This window comes from Poromitra crassiceps, assembly GCF_964638095.1.
Source record: "Poromitra crassiceps genome assembly, chromosome: 1".
NCBI classification, from domain to species: domain Eukaryota; kingdom Metazoa; phylum Chordata; class Actinopteri; order Beryciformes; family Melamphaidae; genus Poromitra; species Poromitra crassiceps.
In genome coordinates, this window is record NC_139623.1 from 77,613,862 (window position 1) to 77,639,490 (window position 25,629).

General features: G+C 42.8%; 1 protein-coding gene across 1 annotated transcript; it reads left to right on the forward strand.

Annotated features, from left to right (window-relative positions):
- The first annotated feature begins 15,090 nt into the window (after positions 1 to 15,090).
- pus3 (pseudouridylate synthase 3) lies at positions 15,091 to 24,161 on the forward strand. Its single transcript, XM_083642779.1, has 7 exons — positions 15,091 to 15,218; positions 15,585 to 16,042; positions 16,867 to 17,144; positions 20,401 to 20,584; positions 21,688 to 21,797; positions 21,941 to 22,113; positions 23,216 to 24,161. The coding sequence occupies exons 2-7, from the start codon at positions 15,629 to 15,631 to the stop codon at positions 23,476 to 23,478; spliced, it is 1,422 nt and encodes a 473-aa protein (XP_083498905.1). The 5' UTR covers positions 15,091 to 15,218; positions 15,585 to 15,628; the 3' UTR covers positions 23,479 to 24,161.
- The last annotated feature ends 1,468 nt before the right edge of the window (positions 24,162 to 25,629 follow it).

A 25,629-nucleotide genomic window follows, 5' to 3' on the forward strand; every position in this document is an offset into this window, starting at 1 on the left:
GAAAGCCAGGGGGAAGCCAAGGACCCGCAGCAGAGGGGTAAACGTTTCGACGAGCCCCTCTGTCGAGTTAAGTACCTGTTTTACCCCTGGCTCCGTCCTCCCTGCTTGCACTTTATTCAATACGGCGATGGCCGGATTTTAATACCATTTTAGCCTTTTAATATTTGTCACTTCCCCCTTGTTTTGATCGGGCCCTTTTATCTCCAGCCAGTTTTTAATCGTCCACTGTCCCATTTTAATTCCCCCCTGTCAAGCCCACCGGGACTCTTTTTTGGCCGTTAGAACAGCTCACTAACTCCTCAACCTCAATCGGAGTGCCGTGTTTATATGCATGTTTTTGAGCTTAATACCTACAGGTTCGTTTTTATAAGAGTGCAGTGGCTGTTGAAACGGATATATTTTTTGATGTGGAACTATGTGCATTGAGTGACAGTTAGCTGACGCTATACTTTGGCCCCATCAAGGGAACCGGAGGACCAGGACGGGAGACCAGAGCCGGAAGCAGCGACGATTGGACTTTTTAGCATAGTACTGGACTTGGGGCCGGGCCGGGGAAATCATTTTAATATATTTTTGTAATAAACATGGTTAACTTTTTACCTTGGGTTTTTAGTGGTTTTTAACTCTGCTCACTCCTGATTTTAAAGAACCTGTGTGACCACCTCTTTTATTCTTAATGAGTTCCTAGTCTCTTTTAAAACTAGGCGGCGTTGTCGGCGACACTTATAAAATATTAACCAGGTTTTTTATGTGGTTTTAGCCACGTTACAGATACTGTGTGAAATCTGGTGGAAGAGCAATATGGTAAACCTGTGGAATAGAATGCTTGACCTGCCAGATGACAGAATGGCGAGCAGGATCTTCATGTGGGATCTCTCAATAGAAGGTCATTGGGCATTAGAAATGTTTGATCTTCTCCAGGAGCATGGACTTGAGCATCTCTACATCCACAGGGTGGATGTGGGGATGTTCAAGGAACTTGCCATGATAAAATATAAAACTAAATGGTTGGAAGAAATCAATGATAAACTGAAATTACGTACATATTGTCAGTTTAAAACTGTTTATGATTGTGAAAAATATGTTGTGTATGATCTATCTAAGAGCCAGCGATCTCTGTGTGCACAATTTCGCTCTGGGATATTACCACTGCATATTGAAACAGGACGGTACATTGGAACAGAAGTAGATGGAAGACTATGTGGCTACTGTGAGCTTGGTGTAGTTGAGGATGAAACCCACTTTCTACTGTACTGCCCATTCTATGACGACCTAAGAAAAACACTCTTTGACAAAGTACCATCACATGTAGGTCTGTCCCTGGATAGCGATATAGTTAAATGGTTATTTAATAAGCATACATTTGCAATATCTAATTATATCATAAAGCCTGCAACAGAAGGAAACATGTAACTTATGCATAGTGACACTGTAGAATGTAGATGGATCATACCAACATGGTTTCAATTTGTTTTCATTCCTAAGCATTTTTAGCACGTTGTTTGTATTGTAAATTGCATCATCTAGTCTAGCCGATAACATCTAAGTCTCAGAATTCTGTCTTTATTCTCTCCTTGTTCTTTATTTCTCTCTCTCTTTTTCTTTCTCTCTTTCTTGCCCTCCTTCCCTCTATCTTGAATAGGTAGGCTACAAAACTGTCTGTGTAGGTCTGATTGGAGTCATTTTGTGTCAGTGTGTTGGCACTGGAAAAAGTGTTGTATTTAAAATGTGTCTGAATAATCCCGTAAGGGATGGGCTGCGTGCAGCCAGACACGAAAATAAAAGATTCATTCATTCATTCATTCATTCATACATACATACATACATACATTTATTAAGGCAATCGTGATACACACACGGGTTAAATTGCCCATGAAATGAAAAATGTTTTTATTATGTGATTTTCATAACCACGACAAGGTTCTTGAATGACAAGTTACAGGCCAAAACATGTTCTGATATGTTAAGCTATAGTTGGGAGTTATTCCAGTTAGATGCCGGGAGCGTACAGTGCATTGTTGAGAACTAGCCAAAAAATGCTCTAAGCCTTAAGGCAACAACTGAATGCTTTTCCCCTTTCTTTTCTTTTCTTTTCTTTTCTTTTCTCTTTTTTTCTGATGATGAGGAGGAGGAGGAGGCGGCATGGGGGTCAAAGCTAAGAAGGAAATATGATTGATTCACACTGTTATCATCACTAGATGATTACTCCACTTGTAAACCACTGTAAACAGGGATTGTATACATGCTGCCATGGAAACAAGCCCCCAGTTCAGCACATGTAGCAACATGTCAGTCAAAATGTTGTGAGAGAGAGAAGACCTTGATCAGAACTTCGTGGTCTCCTGTTATTCAATATGACCAAGAGATCCATCCAGAGCTGAATGTACAAATGCAACAATGACTTATTGATCCATGTGTGCATTTCTCTTTCAGGTCAACAATGGTGCCTTCCTCTAATATCTAATATCGAATATCTTTTATCTGTCAGGACATGTGCTGGATGTGTGTAGCAGTACTAAATATCTGGGCCACATCATTAATGATCATATGACTGATGACGATGGCATGTATAGACAGCAACGTATGTTGTATGCACAAGCAAATATGCTGAGAAAGAAGTTTTATTTCTGCTCTGAAGAGGTTAAGATAACCCTGTTCAAAGCCTATTGTACATCGCTTTAAACTGCCCCCTTGTGGGTCAAGTTTAAGCAGGCTAGCATTCAGAAACTGCAGGTGGCCTACAATGACTGTATGAGAATACTGCTTGGGAGGCCAAGGTGTTGTAGTGCCAGTGAAATGTTTTGTGGTGTAGGGGTCAATACCTGTCATGCCCTACTGAGATTGATTGATTGATTGATTGAGTTCTTTATTGATAATGAATACACAGTATATACAATGTACATATATACATACACAGGCCCACCATTATCAAAAGGATAAAAACGCAATAAAGCTAGCAGCTTATTTCCATTGCGGTCCTCATGATGACTGTTATAAGATGTGTACTGTTGTGTGTATGTCTGGATGTGTGTAAGTGTATAACAGTGTGAGTGCCACAAGCACTTGTCAGAGTCTGAGGGTATCGCGTGGGTGTGCCTGCCACGCCGGGGGGAGAATAATATGGGAAAGTGGGGCACAGTGAATAACCAATAAAAATAAGCATAAAATAAAATAAAAGACAATTTGTGCTATTAAAAAATAAACCCATCAAATCCTAATAGAAAACATACATTAAAATATAATCAAGTAAAATAAATAAAATAAAATAAGATCTAATAAAATACAGGGTCGAGTGAAACACAGTTCAGTTACTGGCTGGCTGACAACAGGTCGCCCCCCACCTCAAACACCTTGGCTACCATCAAATCCAGAAGAGAAACCTGACCTATACGTTTATTTGTCGTCTGAATGTTTCTCAGAATATCATAATCATGCTTCTGACTCAGGCCAGTCTTAGTGCAATCAAGTATCAGTCCAGCACTTGGGCTCATTGGTACAGGCTCTTATTGTAGTCTTTTTGATGTGCTGATGTTAATTGTTTAATTGTTTGATGTTGTTGTGTTGTTTTTTACTGTGTGTTTTTATTGGACCTTGTGTCTGCTAATAAAGATTGATTAATTGATTGATTGATTGATTGATTGATTGATTGATTGATTGATTGATTGATCCCCCATAAATATACATGTTCTCTCTCTCTGTTTTGCCTTAATTGTAAATCACATCCAGAATATCACTATTTCACACCCAATCAAATAAATCCCACCCAGCTCCAAAATCATCACCTTCAACATAAATTCCTGTTCTCCTGACCTAAACCCTATTCTGTTGTTGTGAGCCAGGCAGCCAGCCACTGCAAATATTCAGCTCTCGGACTGTTGGTGGTCCAACTGCTTTATTGTCCCAGCAAGTAGCTACAGTAGGCTATCTGTCACTCACCAGAGAAGAATGGAACACCATGACAACTGCAGTAAACAAGTAGCTCTGTTTATAACTTGACACACACACACACACACACACACACACACACACACACACACACGCGCGCACACACACACACACACACACACACACACACACACACACACACACACACACACACACACACACACACACACACACACACACACATATCATGGAGAAATGTGGACAGTAGGGAAACACTAAAGATTTGTGCCGGATCTTATGTGGATTGTTCTACTAATTGTGAGGTAAGCAATACAGTTTTTAGGCTTTAATTACTAGTAGTTTGAAATACATACACTACATAATATTTCATTATATTTTAAGGCTTTTAACCCATCTAACCCTTTTTGTGTCTTCGTTAGACGATGACTAGCTCAATCACAATGCATTGCTTTCATTCTAGTACAACAGAAAATATTTCCTCTGAAGATACACAAAATAATTTTTTTACAGCATTTGTTGAATATACCATCGATTCAGAGCTAGTGATGTCAATGAGCCAGCATCACACTGAAGAGCGGATGGGCAGCGTGTTTATCCAAAATGCCAACGTGTTGCACCCACGTCCCCAACACAAACTGTTGCTGCCCACGCGACGCTACAGAGGAGAACCCCCTACAGTTGCAGGTACAGGTGTGCTAGTCCTCTGTCCCAGCATCAGATACAGAGGAGAACCTTCTACAGTCGCAGGTAGGTGTGCTAGTCCTTCTGTCCCACCATCAGATACAGAGGAGAACCCCCTACAGTTGCAGGTACAGGTGTGCTAGTCCTTCTGTCCCACCATCAGATACAGAGGAGAACCTCCTACAGTTGCAGGTACAGGTGTGCTAGTCCTTCTGTCCCACCATCAGATACAGAGGAGAACCTCCTACAGTTGAGGTACAACAGGTGTGCTAGTCCTTCTGTCCCACCATCAGATACAGAGGAGAACCCCCTACAGTTGAGGTACAACAGGTGTGCTAGTCCTCTGTCCCACGCGACGCTACAGAGGAGAACCTCCTACAGTTGCAGATACAGGTGTGCTAGTCCTCTGTCCCAGCATCAGAGAGCCAAGGATGTCCACTTTCCTATCTCCTTTAACCTCTTGAGTCCCCCGGGGTTCCTGCGAGGACATCACATTTTGCCATTTCTACACTATAATACTTGTTTATGCTGAACTCAGACCTCTTGTCCTCACTTGGGGACACCTAAGCTACAATTCTGTCATAGTAGAAGAAGAAACATCTACTTCCTGTCAATACAAGATGGCTAGCAAATCAACCAAATCCTGCTACCAGCACTCCCGAGACAAACTAACCTCGCGTCACCAGGCTCTCTCTCTCTCTCTCGGGACTCGGGAGACAAATGTGGCCATGGTAATAAACCTAATCAAATTGTATGGATGAAACCTGTTGATTTATGCTTAGGACCCTTTGAGGTTTGTAAAGTCATGCAGGTTTGAATTTTTTTTGCATTCGTAACAAAGTAGGCTACAGTGTTGCTAAAGTTGAAGCACTTGTATGAGGACAGTGGATTAATCTTTTCGTTTTCTGAGGTGAAGATGTAATGAGAAAACATTGTTTGGGGAGATAAGGGAAGACACTATACTAGTTTACAAGAGTCTAAATAGTTATTGGGTGTGGTATACAATATAAATATTGTGACGATTCAGGTATTCGTCCAGGAACCGGGAGACTTACAGTTGGTACAGGCTTTTATTCATGGCTCACACTCATAGCTTCACAGCTCCTAGCCACACTCGGCTACGCTCCTAGCTATCCACACGTCTACCCACGTTCCTCACATAGCTTGACTGACCTCACACACGAGACAGGAAGTCCCACTAACACACCGTTCCCCCCAGGAACAACCCCCCACATCAGTTCCTAGCTACACCCCCGAATCACCACATTAGATGTAAAACCCCGGATCGCTACAATATAAACAATAAATGTCAATTATAAATATAAATAATAAATACTATAAATCAGACATATTTTACATGTTTTTTGTGTTTCCATGGCATGTTGATCTGACAGCAGCTGAAAAATTGCTGTATCGGATAACAGGCAACCTCTCTGAGCTGGAGGATGTTTTTCTGCAGACATTTTATTTGTGCACAGCCATGATAGGCATTCAAATAAAGAGAAATACTTGATTACAAGTTGGTGACTTGTAAAAGATTGCACCAGTGACCTTATGTGAGGACATAATTTTTTAACTATTTTCTACTTACTTTTTTATTTTTTATTAGTACTTAGTTTTCCGAAGTAATCCCAAATAGCAAAGAGAAATCAAAAATCCAATGCAGCTAATGGGGTCGGGTCTCAGGAGGTTAAAGGTCCCATTTTATTCATTTTTCATAATTTGATTGTTTTAAAACACACTGATTCAGGTTGTGGAAATGTTCTTCATGTTGTTTTGCAAATAAATGCACTTAAGTTACAGTAAGTATTAATTTAGTTAGGTATTGATTGATTGATTGATTGATTGATTGATTGATTGATTGATTGATTGATTGATTGATTGATTGATTGATTGAATGAATATGAAGACAGACAGAACAGTCAGGCCGACAAAACCAGTTCCTGTAATTCAAACAAGGTAAACTTGCTTTGTGGAGGCTTTCCAGTTTAAATGCTGAAAAGTGAAAACGTGTCTAAACATTTAGTGAGGTTAGCCAATCTGCAGCAAGTTTAGCAAGAGGTGAGCCAATCAGCAGCAAGTTTAGCAAGAGGTGAGCCAATCAGCAGCAAGTGCAGCAGGCATGAAACAGACTGTAAAAATGGAAGGATCTTTGAATGCAATAACTCTAAATTGAACTACTCAATCCTTTGTTGCATGTCACCCCCGTCTCCACCCCAATCTGTCCTGTATGTCTCCACTTATATGTCTCTATAAGAAAGGGGGGATCTAAAATTCTAAATGAACACTATTGTCATTAAACATCTTAAATGAGAAAAATGTTGATTTCAATACGGCCCTTAACCGCCCACTCTTTCCCTCCCCAACCATCCTGTCCCGTGTCCCAGGCTTCCTGCTCTACCCAGACACTCCTGCTAAGATGGAGACGACATCCCAACAAGCTTTCTGTCCCAAGCCTGGAGCACAGCAAGGCAGAGGGAAAGGTCTGCAGTCTAACCTGAAACCCATCTGATCAGCTATTAGATATGCTGCATGCGTGTGTGGGTGTGTGTGTGAGAGAGAGAGAGTTGTGGAGAAGGAGGGGGGGGGGGGTGAAAATGGAACAGGGGAAAGGTAAGGTTGATGGGCTCTTCTTTCCTAAAGGTTTTTCCATTACAATTTTAATTACTTAAATCAAATTTGTTTGAAAAAGGTCTGAGACCGAAACGTTACAATTAAATTTATTTTTGCAAGTTTGGACAGTGTGCGGGACTCTCTTTATTTTTGTGTGAATTACTTAAATCAAAAAGATGCCAACAATAAGGTGAAAGAAGCAATAATTAGTTTGTGTTAAATGTGCTGACAGTCTGGCCTCTCAAGGAGCACAAAATGGTCACAGTCACTTCCTGATGTGACCATGTAAGGAAGCCAGGTACATAAATTGACAACCCACCTTGGGAATTCCACCCAAAGAGTTAAACCAAACTTGAGTTTTACCCTTTAAAAAGATGAGCAGAGGCAGGATGTTCCAAGTATAAAAAGTAGTTTTACAGTTGAAGTACAGTTCAGAGTAAAAGGGCTAGAATGCTAAAAAGCTTGGTGTTATAAAACAATAAAAAGTCAAGTTGGCAAAAAGAAGGAGGCTAATATAGCCAGGAGGAGTGGTTGATTGTCCCCAGAGAGAGAGAGCTATAGAAATAAGGCTATCCCAAGGAATTAAGACCACAAGTGGGTTTACTACAAAAAGCACAGTAAACTGGCTAATATTATGTTCACTACAAAGAGCACAGCAAACTGAATAATGTCTGCCCATGAGCAGAAACACACACCAACAGGTGACTATGGGGCATTTGCCAGCTCAGCCCATCTCAGTAGGACAACTTCTCCCCTCCTGGCCAAGGACAACTACAATGAAGCTCTTGGATTGTCAGGCTGGGGTGAGAGCTCTAGGCTGTATCTTCACTGTGATGTGAAAATGTCACCAATTATTATAATATTATTATTGAGGGGCACCTAACGATGTGATCAGCAGCACCTGTGCTGGAATGGGTATGAATCACTAGGGGAGGGTAACCTGATTACAGAGTGGGCCGGCCCTCTAAGTCAGCCTGGCTACACTGAAAAATACATTTTATTTTACTGTCCCATTAAAATTGAATTGTTAAACTTTGCCAGCAAACTTCTGTTTGAATACATTATGTTTATTGCAGATTGAAAGATCTTAATCTGGACATTCAAAAAGTGTTTGAATAGGTTGTAATCTACTACAGCAGTGGTTCCCAAACATTAAACTGACACAAATTAGAGCACGGACCCCCATTTGATCAGATTTTCTCCCAGCGTCCCCCATCTGATAAGATTGAGCTTTTATAGATGTTTTATTACAGAAAGGATAGGAAACCCTTGACCAAAATAGTCATACATTCTGTCTTTGCGTTACTTATGATGGAATAGGAGAGCAGACCCTCCAGAGCACCCAGCAAGAGTCACACCGCTCCCGCCTCACATCTTGGGGACACAGAGACAGGAGGATCAACGACCCAGAGAGGGAAGCAGGGGAGGATGAGCCAGAAGACCACAGTCATCAGCCCAGGGAGAAAGCGGTGAATAACGGGGCAAAAGGAGCGCAAGAGCCGATGGAGCTGCAGTCTCTGTACCAGACAGATTTCCCCCGTCCCTCCCCGCACTGCAGGAGGAGTACGCCAGCCCTCCCTCAGCCCGACAACATCGCCATCAACCCTTTCCTCAGGTGAGACCGAGGACTTTTGACAATATCACAGTTTAGGAAAGGTTTTCAAAGTGAGGGGTAGGGCCTCCCCAGGAGGGCTCCAAACAGTTTCAGGGGAGGCTCAGTGAGTAGAAGTTGAAAAAAACATTACATTATTATTACATTCAGAATAGCCTAAATGTATGTGATTTGGTTAAAGAGATAGTTCAGAGATACAGTAGGTTTGGTGAATATTATGGTTTTTCCCACTTTCCTAGAGTCAGAAACAAATAAATGCCTTCAGACAGACCCCTTTTTAATGTATTTGGTGCAGCCTGAAGAATGTCAAATAGCAAATCAGGCTATCTTGGCTCAATTATTCAGTGTCTGGGATCAAATAGCATAATATGATAGGCATCCAGGAATTGAGCGAAACTAAGCAAGTAAAATAAAGGGGGCAGGATTTTTCCAAGTTTGGTCTGAGGGGAGGCTCAGGTTTTGAAAACCCCTGATATAGAGTGCCAAAGTCATGCCCTCTTCCAGGTTAGGCATATGAACCAGGGGATTTACTCTGCTATTTATTTTTCCATAGACATTTCGTAAAATGCTTGTAAAAATGGTTTTACTCTGTCAAACCAAGCGATTCAGCTATATTTACAATCAGAAGACCAATAGCAATAGAACAACAACAACAACAACAACATTGTTTTTATAAGTTTTGGTCCAAGTGAAATGTTCTATGGTCTCTCCTGATTCTAAATATAGCTGAATCAATTGGTTTGACCAAGTAAAACGATTTTTTATAAGCAGTTTACGAAATGTCTATGGAAAAAATAAATGGTGGATTAAATCCCTTGGTTCGTATGCCTAACCCGGCCCGGAAGAGTGTGTGACTCTGGCACTATGCTTCATGTGGATAACTCATCTGTGTGTGTGTGTGTGTGTGTGTGTGTGTGTGTGTGTGTGTGTGTGTGTGTGTGTGTGTGTGTGTGTGTGTGTGTGTGTGTGTGTGTGTGTGTGTGTGCTGCTTCACAGGATAGAGTTCAGGACAGTCCAGAGAGAGACTTACGCTGATTGGCCTGTGATGAACCACAGGCGTCCCGGCAGACCGAGAACCACGTCGTTGGGGGAACCAAACACCTCTTTTCAGTGACAGTACTGAACAAAAATATAAATGCAATGCTTTTGTTTTTGCTCCCATTTTTCACGAGTTGAAATAAAAGATTTAAGAGACAAAAGGCTTATTTCTCTCAATTTTTGTGGCAGGACTACTATCCGACGGGTGGATGGACACTGCACTAGTTACTGTAAATTAGTCTCGGTTTCCAGACGTTTGGTGAGCGGCGCCAACAGCACCACCAAACAGTAGTGAAACGGATTAAGACTGAGAGCTGAGTCTACTGTAAATAGACATGACCAGTGTATATATATGTTTTACATAAACATCTTGCATTTTTATTTTTTTTACAATGCCCATGATTCTTTTCTTCTATTTTATGACTTGGGTTTATCTGTAAAGTGCTTTGTAAAGTGTTATAAGCCTAGACTACATATAGCCTAAGTTATAATAATTATTACTGTAAGCCCTATTAGTTTCAATACCTGTATTAGTATTGCAATTTGCATTGTAAATAACTCATCCAACTGAAAATAAGAGTCTCAAGTTTTAGGCTACGTATGATAGGCTACAAATAAGTTTGATAGAAATTAATTCTTCTCTCTGCCCAAGCTGCAAAGCCGGGACTAATAATAATAATAATAATAATAATAATAAAAGTTTAAAAATAAAACTCAGAAAGTTGAAACCTTTCCTTGACAAAAACATAAAAATAAAATAAAAATCAGCCATTTCAGAAGCTGAAGCTGTTACAGGTAAACATTTCTCAGACCCCTCCCCCCACACACACAGGTCCATCCTTCTTTTCTTTTTTTACCAGCATCATCAAGACCTTTATTTGTGTATTAAAAATGTAATGGGAAAAAAGAAAGTAAAGTGAATAAATTGACTGTAAATGAGAGTCAGTGAATTAAACATAAAAGCTGAATCAAGTTAACTATATACTTTCTTAAGGAATACTTTCTTACTATACTTTCTTAAGGATGTTTGTGTTACATAGTTATAATATAGTTGTACATTAAATTATTACAACTATTCTTCCTGCTTCAAGAAAAATGATTTAATGGACGTGTCCGGGAAGAGTAGCCTACTAACAACTCAGCAAGTCAAATTATACAATGTAAATTCACAGTGAGTACATTGAATTAAACCAGACAGGAATTCAAGTTCAAATATAAACTCAATTGTCCATTGCTGATTGTGGACAACTAAGTAATGAAAGATACAAAAAGTACAGCAAACCTTTTCTGACAGATTAGCCATTTAATATGTTGAGTTAGAACTTTCCCCTTTTATCAGTGAATGTCTTGACTGTGTTAGATTTTTAAATACCTTCTTTCATGTAAACTGATGATCTCCATTGTCCAACCATCCACAACAGCCTCCACTTTTCCTAAATCTCAAGGAGCTTCACTCCCTGATGCAATTTTTCAATAGCAATATATGACAATATTGATGTTCATCTCTAATGAAATGCAGGATAATATAAGATATACAAACATGTAAAAATAATATTCCCTCATTTATTTCATCTCATTTTGAGAGACTAATTACAGTGCACTCCTCTTATAATCTTGTGATAATTTTGGGACGGGTCAAATTGATCACTATAAGTGGATGATCATTATATTCTTTTCTTTCTTTTTTCACATGCAGATTACCATCTAATTGTCATTTGTATATTTATTACATCAATACAGTACATAAAAAGCAGGTGTGTCCAAAGTCTGGCCCAGCGGCCAATTGCGGCCCGCGGACAGATTTTAAGTGCCCGCCTGGCTTGTCTCTCAAAATATACAATATGTGGCCCTCCACAAAGTATTGGTTAATCAAGCAAGTTCAATTAGCATTTTTTCACCTATATAGCACTACTATACAGTTTGTACAAGCACCAAGTAGGAACAGCACAGGCAGAACTAATGTTTTCAGATAGTAAATATATATATATATATATATATACAAGATACAGCAGCGATATATATATATATCGCTATATATATAGCGCTATATATATATAGAGGGGTGGCTTTAGCTCAGGAGGTAGAGCGGGTCGGCCAATGACGCAAGGGTTGGCGGTTCGATCCCCGCTCCCTCCCAGCTGCTGTCGTTGTGTCCTTGGGCAAGACACTTAACCCTCCTTGCTCCCGATGGTGGCAGCGCTGCCACCATCGGTGTATGAATGGGTGAATGTAGACTATCTACTGATTGTAAAGCGCTTTGGATAAAAGCGCTATATAAATGCAGGCCATATATATATATATATATATATCGCTGCTGTATCTTGTTGGCTCATTTTTGGCAGATTGTAAGTAAAAATTAATAATAAAATTACTGTAGTACTGTGTAAACATTTTTTTCATTGTTCTCAGGTGTGACAAGGCCCACAATGATCACTGTAAGCGGAGTATTGGTCACTATAAGCGAACTATTTAAACAGCATCTGTATAGGAGGAATGATTAGGGACCGAGCTTTTTGATCAATATAAGCGGTTGATACTATAATCATGATCACTATAAGCACTGCAGATTCCACTGTATTTGCATTTTGTCATTAATTTAGAACAGAATTGTTACAACAATCACTCAGTCAATGGTATCAATATGTTTCCACTGAAAGACAATGACCAGCCCAATATTAAATGACCTCTGCTGTGTGGAGTATAATGTGTCTCTTCAGGGTTTGTTTATTCCAAAAACATTTACCACAGACTGAGCATGTAAATGGTTTATCTCCTGTGTGCACTATCATGTGTTTCTTCAGGTTTCGGTTATAACGAAAATGTTTACCACAGACTGAACATTCAAATGATTTTTCTCCTGTGTGAACTATCATGTGTTCGTTCATGGTTCCTTTTTGACCAAAACATTTACCACAGACTGAGCATTTAAATTGTTTATCTCCTGTGTGCACTATCATGTGTTTCTTCAGGTTTCGGTTATAACGAAAACGTTTACCACAGACTGAGCATTCAAATGATTTCTCTCCTGTGTGAACTATCATGTGTTCTTTCATGGTTCCTTTTTGACCAAAACTGTTACCACAGATTGAGCAATTAAATGGCTTCTCTCCTGTGTGGACTCTCATGTGTATTGTCAAGGTTGTTTTACGGCCAAAACTGTTACCACAGACTGAGCAATTAAATTGGTTCTCTCCTGTATGGACTCTCATGTGTTGTTTCAATGTTTCTTCACTACCAAAACTGTTACCACAGACTGAGCAATTAAATGGCTGCTCTCCTGTGTGGACTCTCATGTGTATTGCCAAGGTTGTTTTACGACTAAAACTGTTACCACAGACTGAGCAATTAAATTGCTTTTCTCCTGTATGAACTCTCATGTGTTGTTTCAATGTTTCTTTACTACCAAAACTGTTACCACAGACTGAGCAATTAAATGGCTTCTCTCCTGTATGAATTCTCATGTGTTTGGTCAAGTTTCCTCTATGACCAAAACTTTTACCACAGACTGAGCAATTAAAGTTCTTCTCTCCTGTGTGGACTCTCATGTGTTGTTTCAATGTTTCTTTACTACCAAAGCTGTTACCACAGACTGAGCAATGAAATGGCTTCTCACCTGTGTGGATTCTCATGTGTTTGGTCAAGTTTCCTCTATGACCAAAACTTTTACCACAGACTGAGCAATGAAATGGCTTCTCTCCTGTGTGGACTCTCATGTGTCTGGTCAAGTCGCTGTTATGAACAAATCGTTGACCACAAACTGAACAACACAAATGTTTCTTCCCAAGAATGTCAGTATTTTTCTGTGAGTCTAAACCTGGCTGAGGTTCACTAGTTTCTGTCCAATTATCACTGTCTTCAGTCTCAGAAGAGTCTGAAGTCTTGCCAGCACTGCCTGGTTCTGAAGTCTTTACAGCACTGCCTGGTTCTGATGCTCCAGAATCCTCTCCATCAGCTTCTGTTTTAATCTGTTCGGTTGAGCTGCTTGCTAGAGGCTCTGCCTTTCTGTTCTCCTCAGGTTGGCTTTGATGAAGCTCTGAGGAGTGAGGCTTCTCTTCCTCATATTCACTCTTAACAGGGACAGTGGTGAATGGGAACTTGGTGATATCAGCCTCCTCCAGCCCTTGAAGCTGCTCTCCCTCCTGACTGACCCGGAGTTCCTCGTGTTCCTCTTTAATGTGTGGGGGCTCTGGGTCCTCCTGATTGATCCAGAGTTCCTGCTGTTCCAATTTAATGATCCGGAGTTCCTGCTGTTCCTCTTTAATGTGTGGGGGCTCTGGGTCCTCCTGAAGTTGCTCACCTTCCTGACTGATGCAAAGTTCCTCCTGTTCCTCTTTAATGTGTGGGGGCTCTGGGTCCTCCCGACTGATCCAGAGTTCCTCCTGTTCCTCTTTAATGTGTGGGGGCTCTGGGTCGTCCTGAAGTTGCTCACCTTCCTGACTGATCCGGAGTTCCTCCTGTTCCTCTTTAATGTGTGGGGGCTCTGGGTCCTCCTGGTCCAGACTGGAGCTCCACAATTGCTGCTCAAGGGCAACCTCTTCTTTAATGACCAACAACTGCTGGAAGTCTGGAGGTACAGCTGCTCTGTGTAACACTACAGGATTTGAAACAGTGTCCAGCAGCAGCTTTTGTTGTCGCTCCATCTTTTTTTTAACGAGAAGATTATAGCCTGATGTCAGACTGAATTGTTAACTTGTCACACTCCATTTCCTTCTTCAGAAGCAGTCAACTCGGTGCAGTGGGAAGATCCGAAGGTCTGGACCCAAAGAAGCTTCCTCTTCGTACGATCGTTCTTTCAAACAGCTGCGGTTAATCGCCAACGCTGTCAGGTCTGGACATTAGACATTTCCATAGTACAGTGGAGCAGGAACTTTTCCTCCCGAACGTTTTCCTTCACAGCCCCAACGTTAGCTTCACAGCTAACTAAACCATTCACTTGAGAGAGAGAGAGGAGCTTCTTCTTCCTCTGGCGCCACCCACCACATAAAGGAGCCTCGGCTCCAGTTTACATTCTATTCGTGATAATATCATGCATACGGAGTCTTCTATTGGGCAATGAGCTAATGCTGTAAACTATACTAATGAAAGGTGAAAAATCTGTAAGGTAGGGTAGGCCTCAAGAATATTTGCGTACTACTGCGGCCATCTTGCGCGACGTCATGAGTCCGTTCCGGTCCCCATGGTTCCGGTCCGTCCTCAATCTTCGTCCCTTAACAGCTTCCGCCTTCCGCTCGCTCCCGCATCGCACAGCATGATAGAATAGGAAGCGTGTGTGCGCCAGCGGCCTAGCTGTTAAAGCACTGACTGTTTATCCGTTTATCCCATAGACTGTACAAGATTTATCCGGAGAAAGGTGCACCTCAAAGTAAAGGTAAAGACACTGTTTTGCGATGTTACTTACGGCGACCTCACATTCTTGCCGTATGTTGCTATCATCTAGCTGTACGAGCCACAAAGCTGTGTGTGCGTGTGTGCGCGCGCGTGTGTGTGTGTGTGTGTGTGTGTGTGTGTGTGTATGTATATGTGTGAGAGAGAGAGAAAGACTAAGAGCTAGGCTTAGTTTGTCAACATTATTTGACTTGTTACAAACAAATACTGGATGTCAAATTCAAGTTGTAGCCCTAAAGTATAAACGTGAATAGTGAGTCAAAGTTAAACTTAAGTATCTTGCTCAGTAACGTCCTGTGGCAGGTCTAGGATGTAGTACGCTAACAAGGGTACTTTTTCATTCTTGCAGGCATACTGTATCTGTCAAAGTACTCACCATAGACAATAAGAAGCATGTCAGACAACTTAATCCAGCGGATAAAGGACCTGGAGGCAGAAGTGGAGAGACTCAGGTCGCAGCTGAGAGTCAGGAGGAGTGCAGCTGGAGATGAGATGATGACTGAGCCAGGCGGCCCTGATGAAAAGACAGACTGTAAGCCTGATAGTGGTACCAGCACAAAACGGGGTAAGAAAGCGAGCAAAGAGCGCCCTTTTGACTTCTCTGCCCACCCTCTGCGCCACGTGGCTCTGCGCCTTGCGTACCTGGGCTGGGCATACCAGGGGTTTGCGGTGCAGGAGAACACGGACAACACAGTGGAGGCCAGACTGTTTGAGGCTCTGCTGAAGACACGGCTGATCCAGGACCGGCAGAGCTCCAACTATCACCGGTGTGGCCGCACCGATAAGGGAGTCAGTGCCTTTTCCCAAGTGAGTTCACAGTGACTTAAGTTAAATTTGTCTCCATAGCACCTTGTTTTCAGAACAGACTGTTGGAAGATCTGCAGCATCTTGCTGCACACAGGATCTGAGCTTCCTCAAAAAGTAGAGTCTGCTCTGCCCCTTATTGTATCCAGCCTCTGTGTCGCATTTCCAGTCCAGTCTTTTGTCCAGGTGAACGCCCAGGTGTTTGTCTCCTACCACCTCCACCTCCTCTCCCCCGATGGAAACAACCATCCACAACCATCTCCCTCATCTTGGTCACATTTAGGAGGCGGTGGTTGTGCCCACACCATGCCACAAAGCGGTCAACCAGTTCTCTGTACTAGTCGCCTGTCCACCCCTGACACACCCCACACACACACACACACACACACACACACACACACACACACACAGCAGAGTCAGTGAGCATGGCATTGCAGAGGCACATGCACAAAAACACACGCAGTAGGCTACCAACAAATCAGAAGCATAAAAATCAGATGACATCTTAGTACAATTATGCTAATTAGGCCATTAAGTTAATTAATTAAATATTTATGTCAGTGTCAACTTACTTTGTCTTTACATAACTTGTGGGTGGCATTAATATAAATTCTGTCCCTTAAATGATTAAGGAGTATGTAGTTTAAAGAAAATCTGTTTTTCCTAATGAATATGCAAATATGAACAAAGATGAGGCTGTAATACGCTACTCTTGCACAGACAAGTATCTTTGTAATTATACGTGTGTGTGTGTGTGTGTGTGTGTGTGTGTGTGTGTGTGTCTGTGTGTGTGTGTGTCTGTGTGTGTCTGTGTGTTTCCCCTCCAGGTCATAACCATAGACTTGCGCTCCACTCAGTTTGGTGGAGGATTGGGTGTCACGCTCCCAGTCAATGGTGATGCCAGTGCCAAGACAAAAGCAGTTGACTCTGAGCTGCCATATGGCAAGATGCTTAACAGAGTCCTGCCCCAAGACATTAGGATCCTGGACTGGGCACCAGTGGCAGAGGGTTTCAGTGCACGCTTTGATTGTCGTTCCCGGACGTACCGGTACTACTTCCCCCGTGGGGCCTTGGATGTGCTGTTGATGGCAGATGCTGCAAAAAGGTGGGTGGAGACACAAACCAATAAACACTCATGGGTTCGTTCCTCAGTCTATTTTTATGATTTTTTTAAACTAATAATAATCTGTATAACTAAAGCAAATATGTGTGTCTTAGGCCAGTGGTTCTCAAATGGGGGTCCAGGGACCCCCAGGGGTCCGTGGCACTTTGGCAGGGGGTCCGCGAAAAGTTTTCAGGAAAATAAAAATAAAAACTATTTTTTTTGTTGCAAAAGCTTCATAGTTCAATGAAAATATTTTATGCTTTAAATCTAAAAATGGTTCATGGATTACATTCTAATCTAACAAGCCTATCAATTTAAAAGTCAAGCACGTTACCGTGGAAACAATTAAGCTTAGCCCAAAATCACAAATCAGAATGAGGGGGTCCCCGGTATATTTTCTATCTTGTGGGGTCCTTGGCTGAAAAACATTTGAGAACCTCTGTCTTAGGCAGTTTAACCTGCCTTTGAGGACATGGACTCGCTCCCAAATCTTGAAACCGGAGAATTTGGTCTTGGGACTGTTAAGAGATGAATTTTATTTTTGGGTGCATTACTCCATAGAATGTTTGTTGGAGCTTTTACATCCAAATGACAAAAATGTTAATGTAGTTCAGGTATTCACTGGAAAATGTATTCACATGCCTGCAGTGTTGGGAACGTTACTTTAAAAAAGTAATTAGTTATAGTTACTCACTACTTGTTCCAAAAAGTAACTGAGTTAGTAACTGAATTACTCTATAATAAAAGTAACTAGTTACCAGGGAAAGTAACTATTTGCGTTATCTCCACCTTGAAAATGCCAAATTTTCATGGATTGCTGCAAACCTGAGGGTACCCTCACGGGCCCCTCGGGCCGACCAAAACGGGCCGAGGCCGGGCTTGTTTTTTATTTATTTTTAATTAATAGGTCTGGGGTCGGGCCGTTTCAATAATTCAATTAAATAATGTTGTATTAGCGTACTCGCTTGATTTTACACAGCGGAGCACAGTCAGACAAAGAGGAGGAGTGCACAGACACTCCCATAGCCACACACAGACCCTGTCCGTCCATGTACAGCGAGCGGACAGCTCCCGAACACAGAGAGAGAGTGAAGCCCTTTTCCCACATGCGCTTTGTACCGCAAAATGACCGGTACGTGGTCTAATGCCTGCATGTGAGAAAGGCGCCGTGCCGGTATAAGCGCGACCCCGTCGTCCCCGACATTTCACCAGTTTCGTGCCAGTCACAAGAGCGGTATGGTCTTAAGGGGACGCAAGTGGAAACAGTTCAGGTCATTTTCCGCGACAGCGGTCCTTCAATCATGGGCGAGGAGTAGCCTACACACGTTGCTTAATGTTCCAGCGGGCATAATCTAATCATTCGCGCACATTAAAGCAAACTGGCGAAATGATCTTGTGATAGCCTAATAAGAGCAGTATGTCAGCTTGCTGATTTCCGAAGGCATTTTCCGCTATCAGTGGGCTGTGACTTCGTGGACCAGGTTGCAATGCACACAGTAGACAGTCCAACACCAAATACACAGCTGATTGTTCGATATTCCCCTGGTGTTGCGTACCACCAAAGGACTATTGCCAGTCGCAAACGCGCTTCCAGTGGTTTTCGCCACCGGGTGATCTTGCGTGCGGGTCGGACCAGACTCAGCACGTAATACCGGGACATGCGAAAATGACGCTTCCATTCCACGTCGTCAAAATTGTTCAGAGCATCTTCCCAAAATAAATTCCCTCCTGGTCTCTCTCGCTTCCAGACGGCTCTAGTCTCACGCAGCAGCGCAGAGGTACATAATCATCAGTCATGATCTGTCCCCGGTTTAGTCTATCTTCATATTCTGCGCGACACTCTCATGGGCGAGGTGTACACACGTTGCTTAATGTTCCAGCGGGCATAATCTAATCATTAGCGCACATTAAAGCAAACTGGCGAAATGATCTTGTGATAATAAGAGCAGTAGCCTATGTCAGCTTCATGTGTGTGCTGTGCTGATTTTCCCCTCTCCTCTCTGCTCGCTCTCTGGCCACAGTCCGTCCTCCTCCTTCAGTCACAGTCCGACAGGGACTAAGCAACGTTGCCGACAGCCAAGGCAAGCCCGGACACATCAAATGAAGCCAGTCTGTAAAAAGTGCTTCAACGCTACGCAGGTGAACGTATAAACAAGCAAACTTATTTCACCATTCGGAGTTTTGCCGACACGTCACTCCCCACCCGCTCTGCAGTGCCGCCCCCCCCTCCCCCCCCCATACAGGCAATTTCGCTGATAGATTCCCACATGCCAGAGGAGAGGTGTGAAGGGAAATGTCCGATATTGACTTACAGGTAATTTTCCGGTACGCATGTGGGAAAACGGCTAGAGAGAGTCAGAGAGACAGACAGAGAGAGGCTGCGCAGGACGGCCACGCGGCAACGCAGCACGCGGAACAGAGAGGGAGAGAGATGTGTCATTATATCGTAATATTGGCTTCGGGCCTCGCAACGGGCTGGATCGGGCACGGGTCTGCATGTCACGGGCCGGGGAGGGCTCGGGCCGAAATTTCAGCCCCGCGCAGCTCTCTACTCCGGACTCGCCATTTCTGCTGCTTCCTCGAATCTGTTTGGTGTGTCTGTGTGTGTGTGTGTGTGTGTCGCCCGTGTCCTGACTCCTGGCTCGTGTGTAACACTGGCTCCGATTGGCTACCATGAAACACATGACTCTGCCTTAGCCAATCATAATCGTTTATCTCGTTATAACCCACCCGGTCTCCTCACTTGACAACACTAGTGTAGGCTACGGGTAGTTTACTCAATCATTTCATAGTAACGCACCACATTTAGCGTTCAGTAACGATAACGGCGTTGTAACGACGGAAACAGTAATTAGTTAGATTACCCCGTTACTGAAAAAATAACGGCGTTACCTAACGCCGTTCTTTTAAACGGCGTTATTCCAAACACTGCATGCCTGTGAGATCATCTTGGGCAGTGGGCACTTTCCACGAAGGTGTCATCAAGGGAGTTTTGGGTATTTTCCTTCTGCAGTAGCTGTAGGAGAAACCTGTTCACAAATTAAGACTGAACATCTAGACTACCTGGTCCCTTCTAAGATCTGCAGTAGTTTGCCTTCACACTAGTAAGCCTGTGTTCATCAAGTGCTGATTGAAGTCAGTGGCTTAGGCAGGTTAGAAGTAGAGTTTAGAGGGGTAATACAAAAGGAAGGCATGTGTTCTCTGGTTATGTTATCTCATGCAGTTCTCACTTGTGATCCTCTTGACATCTCAACAGCTACGAGGGCACCCATGACTTCCGCAACCTGTGTAAAATGGACGTGGGCAATGGAGTGCTGCAGTTCCAGAGGACCATCTTGTCGGCCTCAGTCAAGCCGGTCCAGCCTCAACACATCTCCAGCACTGACCCATATGACCTCTTCATATTTGAGATCAAAGGACTAGCTTTCCTTTACCATCAGGTGTGGACAGACACTAACTCAAAGGGTTTTAGTTCAAAAATGGCCGATTCCACGTTTGAGAAAACTGAATTTTGAAATCGGAGATAAAAGTTCACATTCAAATTTCAAACCATTGCGTTCAATCATTGGTTTTAAAATAGTGTCTTTAAAAAGTCGAAATTTATTTATTTAAAAACATTCTCTGAGTTCAGTGTGAGCATGAAACATTTCTGTGGGCTCTTTCCATTATGACAGCTTTGATTCAGGGCATTTGCAGTACCTTAAAGTCGAGGTGAACCCGTTCGTCACGTCCATCTGAGTCCGTTTCAGACTGAAAACAAATTGAGAGGCGGACCATATATGGTGTCGATTATTTGATTTGACAATTCTGAGGACTGGCTTTGGCATTGGCCAATCCTGGCGTGTTCCACCCCCAAATCGGGTGGGATTCAGAGTGTTGTCGTGCTACGCGAGTGGGATCCGCGGAGTGCCAGGCTGCTTCGTGCGGAGCGAGCGGACAATCCGATGCATAGGTGCTGCCTGCCCGCGTGGAATCTCCGAGAGATGACCCCTGACAGCCAGGGAGGCTGACAGCCAGGGAGGCTGTCAGGCTCGGAGGCGCGCGCCATTGTCGTTATAAATGTAAATAATATTCCTGGAATGCGCGTTTTAACGAGCCAGTTACATTTCTTTGCATTCTTAGAGATTATAGTATTTGTTTTTTGTTCATGTTAGTTAGTTTATGAGATAGGAATTCTGCCAGATGACAGGCACTAGGCGCCATTTTCTACTTCATTTGGAAGAGAAAATTATCCTTCAATGAAGATTTGATTGACAGCTGCCATGTCGTGATATGATTGGTTGATATGGGGTAGAAATTTGATAGTACTAGGTGACGTCAGCAAACTGTACATTACTGTTAAAAATGAAATCTTGAAAAATGAACTTTTGATGTGAAAAACTAAAGAAATTAGATTTTTGTGATTTGTTTGGCATACATTATTAAATAGGTGCACTGCATACCCAGGTATTTGAACTAAAAGAAAAGAAAAATCATTTTTGGGTTCAGCTCGACTTTAATATCAGCTAATGAAATACGGTATCTGTTGTTACTTTCGTTGCAGGTTCGCTGCATGATGGCAGTGCTTCTCCTGATAGGCCAGAAGTTGGAAACCCCGGAGCTAATCAGACAGCTACTGGATGTCGAGAGTAACCCCAGGAAACCCCAATACAGGTGAGCTCATTTGTGAGGAATTTAACCACCTAAGGAACCACTAATGCTCCAATTGATGCTGTCTGAAGCTTGTGAAACGATGAAGATAACCGCGTTAAACAATCGCATCATGAATTCTACTTCGTTTTCCTTCGTCTCTCCAGCATGGCAGTAGACTACCCCCTGGTGCTGCACGACTGCCACTTTGAAGGGCTGGGCTGGCAGCAGGAGCCTGAAGAGCTGAACCATGCCCTGGGTGCACTGCAGCAGCAATGGACCCAGAGCGCAGTCAAGACCCACGTCCTCCATGGGATGATCCAGGGTTTGGAGGCCATTGGTGAGAGTCGTTCAATACCATTCGATAAGACTTGGAACATCTTCACATTTTGAATGTCAGTATTGTGACGTTTTGACCCAATCCGATTTGATTATTGTTGGACTGGATCAACACTCACACGCTGAAATATGGAACGTTACACAGGCTGGATTTGTCAGAGAAGAGAGGGTGTACTCACTCAGGCTAGCAGGCCGCTCCTGGCTTGGAGACCTCTTCTCTTTCCAGCTCGCTCGGCCGTTTTGCAGCGGTTCCCAACCTTTTCCAACTCAGGAAAACTTGAAAATCTCTAAACTTTTCTGCGGCCCACCTCCGACCCCATAAAAAATATAGAGGCCAAATAATGTGTTCTCAGAGCACCTTTTATTTTCCACAGTCACTAACACCGCATCTGAAAGATGTTGCAGCATTTTCAGTGTTACCGTTTTCAAGGAGCTGTCCATCAGCAAGGCTTTTTTATTAACTTGTAATGTAAAAAAAAATCCCAAATGATTTGGCGGCCCACTTGCGATAATAATAATAATAACTTGAATTTATATAGCGCCTTTCAAAAAACCCAAGGTCGCTTTACAGGAGAGGGGGCAGGGGGGAAACAGATTAGGGAGAGAGGGGCAAAACAAAGGGATGGCTAACTAACTAAACTAAAACTAACTAATGGAAAAGGCCATGGTGAAGAGGTGGGTCTTGAGGGTTGTTTTGAAAGTGTCCAGGGTCGGGGCGTTACGGATTTCGGGAGGGAGAGAGTTCCAGAGGGTGGGGGCTGCCACACTGAAGGCTCTGTCCCCGAACGTTTTTAGTCTGGTACGGGGGGATGGACAGCAGACCCATGTCTGAGGACCGCAGGTTCTGGGATGGAGTGTGTTGGTGGAGGATGTCGGACAGTTATTGGGGGGGGCGAGTGCATGAAGGGATTTGTAAGTGAGGAGGAGGAGTTTGTAGGAGATGCGGAACTTGGCCCGGGAGCCAGTGGAGGTGGATGAGGATAGGGGGTGATGTGCTGACCTCCGCAGACCACCAGAGGGCCACGGCCTACAGGTTGTGAACAACTGCTTTAGGGTTTAATTTGTATTCATTCCCCCCCCCCCCCACCCCTCTCCATCCACAGGTGGGATGTCCTCCAACCATTGCTGGCTGATAGAGGGCAGCAGACAAAGGACCTATCGGCCCTTGCTGGAGCGGCCGTGCTGCGAGAGCCTGGAGTCTAGGATAGAGCATTTTGTGAAAAGAGGCAGGCTGGAGCGTGAGGAAGGGGAGAACGGAGGGGAAGCGGTTCACAGGGGCAAGAGGTCCAAACATTCCCACAACACCCCCAGCCCACCTGTTGCCTTACAAGTGCCATCTTCACATCAAAGCCAGGAACAGAATTAGGGATGCACCGATATATCAGCCCTATATCGGTATCGGCCGATATTGGCCTTGTTGACTGCAATCAGCCATCGGCAAAAAAAGAGGCCGTTCACCCGAATGCCGTGGCATAATTTGTTGTTTGTTTCATAATTAAATTAGAGTATGATTGAATTTGTGCTCATTCAAAGATAGTGTGATGAAGGTTTGAGCCAGGCCAGTTATTTGTTTATAATTAAGATTTTTTTGTTTCCCTGTCAAAAAAGGCGTAAAAAATATTGGTATCAGCTATCAGCCAAATTATTTTAAACATCTGTAGCTATCGGCCCAGAATTTTGCAAATGGTGCATCCCTAAACACAAAGCGGAGCATTCATATTTTTCTACAAGAAAACGGACTTACATCATACTAGATATTATGTTACTATAGATGGGTCACCGCATGCTCCGCCAATTCTAACAAATGGTAGCAGCAAGTCTCCTAAATGCGCGTGGTCAACCATTGACTCAGACCTGCCGAAAGTCTCCTAAGTAGGCGTGTCCGTGGAAAATCATGGGCAAAACTCACGTGACAAAATGACAGGAAGTGAGTTGAAGTTGGGCCGTCTTGCTTGAATCCCGTCGTCTTTGCTAACAGCATACTTTGTAACAACATTTTTGTTTATGCAAAAACTTATTTTACTTTTTCCTTGCATGCAAAAACACTACTTTTTCTTTCATACGGTATTTGTTTATTTGCTGTGAAATAAACAACTTTTACAGAATGTCATTTTCAGCAGAGCACAAAATTGTAGGAGGAACTCGGGACAAAATGGAAAACTCCAGAGGAGAGGATTGTTGGTGATGTGCCTGTCCACGAAGCTGCAGTTAGCCAGTTGACTATGCTTTATAGTTTAAAGTTGTAGCAGTTTCAAGAAATACGAGTCCATTACACTTTTTCATCAGAAGCTCAGACAATTAAAAAGAGGGTGAGGCTTGAATGTGTGAACAATTCTCAGCTGTACTGTTTTTAGAGCATCGACATAGGAAAAGATGGACGTCGCTTCTGCGTTCTGGTCCCGTTCAGTGAAGCCGCTGCGTGTGCAATGGGTCAGAAGGCCCGCCTCCCCATGTTAGTGGATGGGGAAATGGACAAACTAAACAATCACACTACACGTCAGATACTTTCTTCCCAAAGGTGGTTTGTATCATTTTAGATTGTTATGCTAATAATGCCTATGCAAGTGGTCGTTTTTCTGATCAGTTTGTTTTTAATTACGGTAGTTATTTGACATATAAAAAGGGATGATTGACAGCTGTGGCAGCCAATCTCAAGCCGTCATTGACCTTATAGACCATTCACCTTATAGATCTAGTTTACATAGAGAAGACACTGCTTGGTAAAACAGAAGGAAGACACTGCTTGATCTGTCTACCAGACTGTATATCGATGGACCGCAATAAAAAGGACATTGTTTTGAGAAAGGTGCGCGAGGAAGTAACGTTGGTTCTGAAGTAGTAAGTTCAGAAAATGTTTTGTTAGTTACTCCAGCTACGTTATCGGTTATTTGAATAGCCACTACATCAACGGTTTTAACGGATGCGAGCTAGCATGAGCGGCTTGTGTTAGCCGGCTTTTAGCTTACGGTAATTCTTTCATGTCGTCATAACATTACCAACAATCTAACAACCGATAACGACAGCTGGAATAACAGACACATATTTTCAGAACTTACCAGGTTATCCAACTGCCTGAGTATGCCAGGAAATTTTTATAACGTTACAACTCCCGGGTATAAAATTAGGCCTACACAATACCAGCTAATAGCTAATGGGTTAGCCTGTCGCAAACACTGGAGGTTTTATTTGGGGTGAAAGCACGAGAGTATTTATATGGATATCTCTGGGAAGTGCTTTGACTATTGTTGTAAGGATACAGAAGAGACAGGCAGCTGGATATTCATATTATATCTCAATGGTTTAGAGCTGTCCTCGAATATTCAGATATTTGAATATTCGTTCATAATGCTGATTATTATTAATATATATATATATGTATATTTATAAAACGGCTCTCTCAAATCAAGCAATCTGATTGGTTCACAGCCATTGTATAAATCCAGTAACCCACTCCAATAACCCATGGCCATGGGTTATTGAGTTGCCATGGCAACTCTCTTACTAAAAGGCTTTGGTT

Excerpts from the sequence above, each read along its gene's own strand:
- pus3 (XM_083642779.1), top strand. The coding sequence starts at position 15,629 with ATGTCAGACAACTTAATCCAGCGGATAAAGGACCTGGAGGCAGAAGTG. Across the intron at positions 16,043-16,866 it reads GAGTCAGTGCCTTTTCCCAA|GTCATAACCATAGACTTGCG; the intron begins GTGAGTTCACAG and ends TTTCCCCTCCAG. Across the intron at positions 22,114-23,215 it reads CCAGGGTTTGGAGGCCATTG|GTGGGATGTCCTCCAACCAT; the intron begins GTGAGAGTCGTT and ends CTCCATCCACAG.